This window comes from Fusarium fujikuroi, chromosome FFUJ_chr12 (assembly GCF_900079805.1).
Source record: "Fusarium fujikuroi IMI 58289 draft genome, chromosome FFUJ_chr12".
NCBI lineage: Eukaryota > Fungi > Ascomycota > Sordariomycetes > Hypocreales > Nectriaceae > Fusarium > Fusarium fujikuroi.
Window position 1 is genome coordinate 86,653 of NC_036633.1, and position 10,225 is coordinate 96,877.

Here is a 10,225-nt window from a genome sequence, read left to right on the forward strand (position 1 = left end):
CAGTATAGCAACTGCGCCGTCAGGAGGGCCACTACCGTTGAACAAAAGACCCATTTCATCACCAGTTCGGCCCTCGCTCTGACTATTATGACCATACTGCCATACTAGAAGCCATGGTTCTTCACTGCTGGTGACTCATTGTAAGGAGTTGTATAAGATGGGAATCCTTGCAAGAAGACTGAGTTGGTGGTCTGCATGAAAGTGAATGTGCATTCATGAGTAAAGTAATGTAAGTGATGCGTCGTGACAGAGCAAGATGCTGTTGTCCTATAGTGGCAGTTTGCTCCATAACGAACCACCTAGTCATACCTGTCGAGAGGCTCTGCACTCACGAAACGAGCACCTCACAGAGCTCACATACCACTATATCAGGCCTATAATGAAGGATATCTTCTGGAGGGTCATCATCAATGCGACACCAGGTATGGAGATCCAGTGCCGCGATATTGGTGGCTGTTCAACTTCGCTTATACTTAGATAAGAACAGTTCTAATCGGGATGATCAATGATTTTTCCGTCTTTGTCCTTATAACCGCCGTCTTGGTGTAAAAATGAGCCAAAACTTGGCCGTAAACTCGGCTCGATGATATTACGACAGGCCGCTGAAGGTAGTTAGATGTGATGTTAATCACATCAAGGTAGGGATTCGCCTTGGGGGAGAGGCCGTAAATATCTCTTAGACAACATGGAAAACAGAAATTAAACCAGAACAAAGCTAGATTCTTTTGTGAAGAGGCCCCTTTTGATCAGATGAGGACTAATCTGTCCCTGGAAGCTCTCGTGGACATCGGCCATGATGATCCGGTTATGACGAACGTTTGGGGATACATCTAGCACTGACAGAAGCGGCAACTAAATCTTAGACCCATCCTGAGATGTAATCAAGCTTGCTGGATAATTTGAAGACGTCCCGCTAGATCTTCACCACCAGCTCAATCTATATGAACCGTAGATCTTATGCAAATTGCTGGAAATTGGCTCCATATCTTTCAGGCTTGACACCAAGACATATCAATAACAGACTATAGATTAGATAAAAGAAGTTTGGGTTGTACTTATTGAAGTTAACCGGACGAACGTGATTGTAAACTGTTCCCTGGTATTATGGGCGCTATCATGTGCATTTCCCAAGTATTTGGCCTTTGCTTGCTTTATGGTTGCGAGAAAAATGGGGTTTCTGCTAGATTCACCGGAGGGAATTCCGAGTTGGGAGGAGCATCTTGGTCATGGGTCTAGAACAGCCCCAATTGTGATTCCACTGCAGTATAATGGTCCAAGTCATAACCCACCAACCCTAGTGTGGCAGAGGCAAAGGCCCGGTAAGGAATCAACACAGCATTCCTTGCTGTCCAGAACATCAGATAGAAGTTCATCAAATGGACTCGACTTCATCACCGTCCTTGTGTGTGTTTTGCGGCTCACTAAGTATACGGTTTCCTACCTAAAATGATGCCAGGGATTGAGGCTTTGTAACTCCGAAATTCGGAACTCCTTTTCTGTGCTCATGAAGCTTCCGTTGAGCCGAGCGAGTCGACAGCACTGGCGGCCGAACAACTCGTTCTAGCATGATCCAGAACGGCCGGGCATCCCTATGGGTGTCCTGCAGGTATTGTCCAATTCTTGGGGTTCTTTGTAGTAACTCAGTCAGTTAGCTCGCACTAATACCTCAACCCGAGTGTCGGTATTGCGAAAGCCTTAAGTCCAAACCCCAGCCGGGGTAAAAGGCCACTAAAGCCAACGATATTGCTATTCCTATACTAAAGAGCTTTGTATTATGTCCTTCAAGGTAGTCGCAATTATGATATGCTATGTCTAGACATACTAAGAGATAATGGCAATATCACTTCGATAAGTAAGTAGATTATTGAGCTTTACTGAGTACCCCACGTTTTTCCCATAGTTAAAGTGATCCCGGAGCTTCCGGCTGGGGAAGACGTTTGAGATGCAACAGATAAATAATAAACTTTAGCTATAAGTCTTAGCTGCAGATGGCATATCTGGGGAAAGTGGGTAATGGCAGCGTTCCCCAGGCTGCTAGATTCTAATTGTCCCGAGGTCTAATAACTCTAATCCAGCCTTATTTTACCCTCGGCTAAAACACATATTGTAATGTTCTTAGAAAAAGAGTGGCAATAAAAGATTATATTTAGGTGTTTTTATATATCTTATATTCCATTTTATGCCTAAGACTTATAACAGATCTGTGCTATCTATATAAGTAGCTGTAATAATATTTACTATACTATTTACTTAAATAGATTAACTATGACAGTTTTCCTATATCTGGCAAGTCTGGCTTAATCTACGCACTATGGACTTAAAATCCTCGGTTACTTGCGGTGGATAGAAGGTCCGCGGGGTGTGGGAGGAATTGTCAGAATTATCTCATACAGCAATATGCCACCAAACCCGTTACTGTCGGCTCGGAAGGATACCATCGTAAATTAAACCGAAAGGGAGGTGAGAGACCTGGAGCACATCCTTATACCTTTGTATGTCTGGTCCAAAGTCTAACCTTTAGTAGTATAATCACTATGGAAGATGGTGTGAAGCCCGCAGTAGCCCTGGGCTAGGCGTGATGAATATTGTAGTCGGCTGCCAGTAACCCCTCTTCTCCAGTTTCAGACCGCACTGGCCATTACTTTTCATCTTGAAATGGATGTGTGTTACTAAGACAGGAGTACTGTTGATGGAATGTCTTGAGAGCGGGGAAAGTTCGTGTATAAAGAAGCCAGAATTCCCTGACGATTTGGATACTTCACACGTATAACAAACCTCCTATTTTAGATTTTTATACAATTTTCCCTTTGATAAGCATCTTTCAAGAGCAATAAAGAAAAATGAAGAGAGACATCCCTAAGCCACTAAACAATGACACGACCATTGAGCAAGTTGAAAAAGCCATGTCTCGTGGTCTCTCTGACCATGAGCCCGAAGATGGCGCCTTTAAGATGACCTGGCAGCTATGGCTAGCCATGGCATCGTTCCAACTCGGCTATATGTCGACACTCTTTTCAACATCCATGACCTCCACGATCATGTCAGAAATTAACGCGGACATTGGCCCTAGCACAAGCTACACCTGGATGGCATATGCCCAACTCTTCTGCACTGCCGTTCTTTGTCCCTCCTTCGGACGTCTAAGTGATGTCTATGGCCGCCGCAATTTCCTTATAGTGGGCAACATCATTGGCGTCATTGGATGCGTGGTAGCTGCGACTGCGCAACAGGTCAAGACTCTTATTATCGGCAGTGCCTTCATCGGCGTGGGCAATGCGATACAGGAGTTGGCACTGACGTGCGTCGCCGAGATGGTGCCCAGGAGGTCGAGGTTCTTAGCTATGGGCTTGTTTCAGGCCTCGGCATTCCCTGCTTCTGTGTTCGGGCCTGTGATTGCCTTCAGCATCGTCAAAGATGGATCGTGGCGTGGTACCTTCTGGTTGACCTTCTCCCTCGATCTGACCGCCTGCGCCCTCACAATCCTTTTCTATAATCCGGTTCATCAGTATGACCGAGTTGAAGGCAAGACTGGGTTACAGCTGTTCCTTGGTCTCGATTGGTTCGGGAACTTCCTTTTCATCGCCGGCATTGCCATACTTGGTGTCGGCTTATTGACTGGAGGCAAAGAGTTTCCTTGGAAATCCGCTACAGTCATCACATTGATGATCGTGGGGGGTCTTTTATTAGTGGCCTTGCTTGTCTGGGAGAGATATACCAAAATCAAGGAAAGCTTTTTCCCCAAGGAGTTCTTTACCTCTGTTCGAGGCAGTGCTGTCCTTATTCAAGCCGCTGGTTTCTTTGGTATGGCTTACTACTCTACATCCACGCTTTGGCCTCAACAGGTTGCCATACTCTACACTCGCGACACCATGGCAGTCAGATGGTATACATCTGCATTTGGTGCCGCTGGATGTCTCGCTGGTCCTATTGCAGGGTACTTTATAACCCAGTTTGGACACGCACGTTGGGTACTTACTGGAAACCTTATGCTTCTCACGACTTGCTTGGGGGCCCAGGCTATTGTTACCCCAGGTTCTTATGTTGCGTCCACAGTACTCGTGGCATTGATAGGTTTCTGTGTGACGTCTGTCACGGTTGCAGCAGTCACTATGATCCAGCTGGATGTACCACATAATTATATCGGCACTGCAACTGGAGTCGCAATCACTTGTCGTTCTATGGGAGGGGCCATAGGACTTGTAGTCTACTCATCGGTCCTCTCCTCACGCTTCAGCTCCAACCTCCCCTTCATGGCAGCTAAGCCTCTTGCCATGGCAGGTGTAAACCCGAAAGCGATTCCCGGGATTCTGCAGGCCCTTCTCACTGGCAATCCCAAGAACCCTGCACTTAAAGGTATATCTCCAGAGATTCTCGCTATTGCAGCGAAGGGTATCAAGTCTGCTTTTGCATCTGCCTTGCGTATTACATTCCTCACTAGCATCTCTTTTGCCGCCATTGCTCTTATACTCGTGGCCTTCAGTGCCGATGTCGACCATCTTATGACAAGGCAGGTAGATGTCAAATTGGCGGCAGACAAAGGGTTAACTGCTGGGACATCGCAACCGCGGCCAACAGGCTCATGCCGAGGAAGGTCCAAGTGTTGACATGGTATCTTCTACACACTCCTCATGTCGCAAGCTTCATGAGGCACCGTAAGCAGTACCTAGCGGATTACTGAGGTGGCGGCTGAGAGAAATTACCAATTTTCGATGTTGATTACTGGACCACTAAGGGTTAGTCGAAGGGACGGATAAGCATAGAAATACAATCCGCTGTTTTTTCTCTGCCATTTATCGGTAGCGTGAGGATCTAATTCGTTTGCATTATTTAGATCCTGTCCTTATCAGCTGTTGTCATCAGGCTTATTCTAATCAACTATTTTCATCAACTATAGAGCGAGCATGAGCAGAACAGACTGTCTGCTGAGCGCAGTGCCACATCGCAGAGGAAAATGTGCTGAACTGTAAACTCTGTTATCCGGTCCCCCTCAGTATCGGGGTCTCTGGCCTCGGGCATTATCGCATGGACGGTTCTTTGATGGCTGGCAGGGCGGCCATAATTGCCCTTCACTTGGCTCATTTGCTTCTCCCTGGTCTAGTACTTATGCTTGTTGCTTCCAGTCCGTAATCTCATTGATCATCTCAACCTCCGACTGGTCCAGCGTCGCAGCTGATGCACATGGCCAAGGATGTACATTCTACCCCCCAGTGCAACCAAAGGCGAGCGGCTATGGATTGGGTTAAACCCATGATAGAAATAGACGGCCCTGTGTAAGAAAACGAGGCAGCAGCTCAGTCACTGGCCTAATTTCTTGAAAGATCTCCCTTGTCCCAGTTCGATCTCGTGATGGATGCTTTCCTGGGCCTATATGTGCTATCAACCGGACCAAGACGCAAAGTATATATATTCCTATCAACGCTGACCTACAAGAGCTGAATTTGGTGAAGACCGCATAAGCATAATTCCGCCAAATTGCTGGCTTAGACGAGTCTTTCTACACACATTCAAGAATAACTTCTGCCTACACTACCTTTCAAGATACGGCTAATCCTCCTCTGGCTTTATCAAGCTCAGTCACAGCCTCGCAAATATTCTCCTCAAAGGTACATGCTCGTCCTTTTGTGATTAGTGATTAACCTATCCAGGACTAAATGCGCAAGAATGAGCTCCAAGGCATGGGTTTCCTTGGCTACGGAAAGCCCGTCTGGGTGTTGATAAAGGGTGTAAGTGCGATGTCGATACATGATGTGAGATGTACGATAGTAGAAGTAGAAGTAGACTGTGATAAATGACATGAGGACGATTGAAACAGCAATTGGTTGAAGCTAGATTTGTTAAAGCCAAAGCTGATAATTCTGATGAGGAAGCTAAAGAAGCGACTGCCTAAGAAGATCATCAACATAAAGTCAAGGATGATAAGAAAACAGTCTAGCGGATGATAATGTGATATTATATATACGAATGTGCGCCACAGATATCGAAATGGTTTCCAGGCACAAGGAGAGCCTGATGTGCCGCTGATTTTGTAATTGTGGATGTTGTTTGTTGGGTAGTTCTCGGTACCTGACAGATATTGCCTTGAGAAGCTTATGCAATAGATGACCAGCTTTCCTGAGACTGATACCGGTTACATTTTGAGGAAATTGTCTTTTATAGCAAGCTTGTCAAGCACCGTCTCCTAAAGGCTTCATCCATCTGGACTGGCATCATAGCCTTAGAGTTGGCATCAGTGTTGCGCTTAACTATTTATTTCGCTTCCTCCTCGTCTTGCTGGTGGCATTCTCTAGACTCTCATACATCCCCGGTAGAACCGCAATCTCAGTAGCCTCTAACAACAAATATGGGTAAGCTGTCAAAGAAGGAGAAGAAGCATCAGAATCTCAATGCAGTGTTCGGGTCTCTTTGCTTTTCAATTCTCCGCTTTTCAGTGACCACTTGTGTTTCGTAAGGGTTTCTGTTTATGATGTAAACCAAAATGAATATGCACAAAGATAGGGCTTAAACTGGCCTTTTTCCAAGTTCTTAGGTTTGATGGTTCTAGAAAAATTGATTCTCAGTTAAACATAATAAGTAAGCTACTAACTGCTATCATTTATCCAATTTAGCTGCTTAAATCAAGCAAACTTGGCTTTTTTGTGTGGAAGTATAACAACCAACTGATATATAGAAGTAAGTCTAAGAATGAGGTTTTACCAGATCTTATACTGACTAAGATGAAATGGCTGAGGTGAAAAATGAGTGAAAAGTGCACGGGTACAATTACAGTCAGCTGGGCTTCAAGCTAATAAGCCGCAGATTCCACGATGACTTTACCAGCGGCATGAGATATCCTCAGGCTAGGCCTCCAGGCATTTATTATCGATCAGTTTTATCGGATCGTACATTGCACAAACTGCATTGCTCTTGACTTAACTGCTGCTGTGCCTCTTGCCTGATATATGCTGCATCTTCAACGGACATAGGAGTTAACGGACTTATTGCATGGCCAGGTGCAGATTGACATACCCAACAAACTTGATGTGCATCAAACTACTATTTTCAATCTCTACGGTATTAATTCTATAGCAGTTATTCTACTAAGAAATAGAAAGTGGCTGATAACATATAAAAGCCCCAACGTATAACCATATAGACAACCACCGTCTTGTCTCTCTCTCAGGCTCGTTTACCTTTTACAAGTTCCCCTACGTTGTCACCATGGCCTTTACACTCCCAGCTCAGCTCATGGGTGGCCTCACTGAGCGTGAGGCTATAGGTGACGCACTCTACCGCGCCGTTCTCGCTTTCGACTATAGCGACGAGGCCCTCCTTCTATCGGCGATTACCGAGGACATTGACGCAGAGATGCCTGGTTCAACCGCCCACGGTATCGCAGAATTCAAGGCAGCAGTCTTCGACCGTGTCTCCAAGCTCGATACAACCCATTTTCTCTCCAACTTGCGCGTCAATATCGCGAGTAGCAGCACAGCTACGGCAATATGCTCGGCATTGGCTCAGCATGTCCGTCCTAGACAGGGTGCAGACCCAAGCGCCGCCAAGTTCACGTCGGGTGCTTTCTATGCTTGCGACATGGTGAAGATTGGACATTTGTGGAAAATGAAGACTTGGAAGGCGAGTATCATCTGGCTGGATGGTGATCCTGCAGTTCTCGCAGGGTAGCGGTGACGGAAATGGGATAGGCTTATGGAGGGGCTGGGATAACGCAGTCAAGTTGAGATAATTTAGGGATGGCTTGTTTGAATCAAACTGATATATGGCAATATTCACTTTAACTTGATAGAAATTAGGAAAGACAGGCCAATTGGTGGATATGTGGTTCTGGAATCATGATGTCCTTGTCATGGGCAAGTCAATTCTTTGCTGATGATGGTTTGCCCTGTTTGTTTAATGTTGCCTATCTTGCCAACATCAAGAGACTCTGATCGACGTCTATTAAGTTCCGCCCGCTTCTTAGAGCTTCTGGAGTATCTCATGTGCCCCTCATCGACACGAGATGAAACCTTATGCTGCGCAAAGGGTGTTCGACCCCTTTGCCCTCTCGGTGGTGTAAGTGAGGCCTCAATGCAGTTATGATATGTCAAGGACAGCCTTGTATCTAGTCGTGATTGAGATAGATCAAATATCATCTTATCTACCAATATTCTGTATGCCCCAATGGGCCAGAGACGATAATGGCCACTGTCTACAGTAAGACCACGTTTAGTTTGGGCATGACAGTCTGCTGTCGCTGCACGGCAAAGACCCCAGGTTGATGATGGGCTGATCATGTCAAGAACTATGTAGAGTTGGGTAGCAGGCAAAGCACTCACTCTTTGTCCAAATCCTCATCGAAAATGGCCTGCCAGTCTTCCTCATATGCCATGATTTTCCATTCTCTGGCGTCGCATCGCTTCATGGCCAGACGAACAGCAACTATGGCCGCCCCGTCTTCCAGCTTTCCATCAACATGTAGTTCATCGTCTTCATCTTGGCTTCCCATATGTGCCAAACGGCCTGAACGCGACCCTTTGCGGCAAGCAGGACTTTCCCGGTTTGTTTTTCGTCTAGCAGCGCATCGTGGATCTGGACAGATAGATCGATATCTTGGTTGGTGTTGTCTTTCTCTGCATTTCGAAGACGAGTGTGGCGGCCGACCTTAATGCTGTTCACGTTGGAGCTCGAGAGTCTGCGTTCGGCAGCAGGTCCAGCTTTGTCGACGGACGAAGTGCTGATATCGTTGCCAGTTCCGCAAGTGTGATTGTCGCTTGCATCTGGAAGTATCTTGAGCGCCCTGTCTTCACCGAGGATGTAGGCGACGACGTTGGTAGAGGTCTGGTGTGCAGCCTGAGCTTCTTCAACAGCGGTTTCAGCTCTTTCGAGGAGTCGCTTCTAGCCAATCCAAGTCAAAGCCGCCAAAATCCGCTCGTAATCAGGCCTGGATTTATGTTGGCATTGACGAGCGTTGTTATGGGGGAAACCGGCCGAATCAGAAGTCTCAATGCTAATAGCATTGTTTTTAATACCGTTTGCAAGAGCTTCGATGTCGGTCAAAAAAGATGCAAAGTCGGCTGCAAGAGTCTTGAGCGTCTCAAGACCGCTGACGGGGCAATCGGTGTTGCTGTGTCGCTGTCGGCTTTAAACAGGCATCATGGCTTGCTCTTGCTCTGGTGATGGGCTTCCAGGCGCGTCGTAGAAGGTATCGAAAAGCGACACCAAGCTGTTGTCGTTGTCGTTGTCGTCGGAGCGGGTTGACGGGTTACTAGTCTCGGACATCGTGCCGAACTACGGCTCCTGCGGTGGCGACGGTCAGATATGAAGGAGGGCGATAGAAGATGGTGATTTAGATGCTCAGAAAATCTCGGCGACAGGCACCAGAAGCTTGCTAGACGGTGCGCAAGTTGACTTAATGCTTGAGTAGAAGCTTGGTGGGAGTCCAGTGTGCAAATTGGGGGCAAGCCAGTCTGGATGCCTCACCACTTCACGTTAAATTGGGAGACTGAGGTTGGCACTTTGTCGCGTCTTGGGAGCCTTTACATATCGGCGGGGCTAGCTTGGGGTCCTGAGGCTGGGGTTGCGATGAGGGCTGTGCAGACGTGTCGGGCGGAACATGGAGATTGTATGGGGGGGACGGGAGTGTGCGTGCCTTAGCCTTGAAGGAGTTGTTTGGTAAAGTGAGACGCGTTACCTGGAATCAAGGTACTTATGTTGGCACTGCGTGAGTAATGATGGGGTGGGCTTAGTGGTTGGGATTTTGTGAAGGCCTGTGCTACATTGATTGCACATCTTAATTAAATAAAAGGAGAACGCCAGATGCAAAAGGTGCATGGTTGGCGCGCCATGACTGCAAGGTATTGAACTTTAAATGCAAATTCCTATAAGTAATCTCTACCTTAATATATAGGCATAATGAAAAGCAGGGCTCTGGTATTTATGATGGTTATGGTTTTAAACAGGGAAACTAGTCTGTATTAGGTTTATGTTTGCAGAAACGTAGGGTATATATACTAAGCTTAGCTTAAGTATTATATCTCTTAATAATTAGGTAATATATATTAGGCTTATTAATATAAAGAAGTCTTATTAATAGCTAATAAGCTAGTTTATAAAGTGCTAATAAATATATTCTATATATTAATATCCTAAATACTAGAATGCTGCCTTAAGGGGATGTAATTATCTTTAAGATATATTATTCTATAGGATAATAGTATTCTTATAATAGTTATTTTATGTAACTTATTTTATA

General features: G+C 45.9%; 3 protein-coding genes; 2 read left to right on the forward strand and 1 right to left on the reverse strand.

Annotated features, from left to right (window-relative positions):
• Positions 1 to 2,840: 2,840 nt before the first annotated feature.
• On the forward strand, positions 2,841 to 4,604 carry FFUJ_14242 (uncharacterized protein; the record flags this gene model as incomplete). Its single annotated transcript, XM_023571110.1, has 1 exon — positions 2,841 to 4,604. One exon carries the CDS (start codon positions 2,841 to 2,843, stop codon positions 4,602 to 4,604), a length of 1,764 nt encoding a protein of 587 aa, XP_023438173.1.
• Positions 4,605 to 7,197: 2,593 nt separating this feature from the next.
• On the forward strand, positions 7,198 to 7,659 carry FFUJ_14241 (uncharacterized protein; the record flags this gene model as incomplete). The annotated part of the gene is made up of 1 exon (XM_023571111.1): positions 7,198 to 7,659. One exon carries the CDS (start codon positions 7,198 to 7,200, stop codon positions 7,657 to 7,659), a length of 462 nt encoding a protein of 153 aa, XP_023438174.1.
• Positions 7,660 to 8,412: 753 nt separating this feature from the next.
• Positions 8,413 to 9,252, reverse strand: FFUJ_14240 (uncharacterized protein; the record flags this gene model as incomplete). XM_023571112.1 has 2 exons in its annotated part: positions 8,413 to 8,868; positions 9,121 to 9,252. The coding sequence occupies 2 exons, from the start codon at positions 9,250 to 9,252 to the stop codon at positions 8,413 to 8,415; spliced, it is 588 nt and encodes a 195-aa protein (XP_023438175.1).
• Between the last annotated feature and the right edge of the window lie 973 nt (positions 9,253 to 10,225).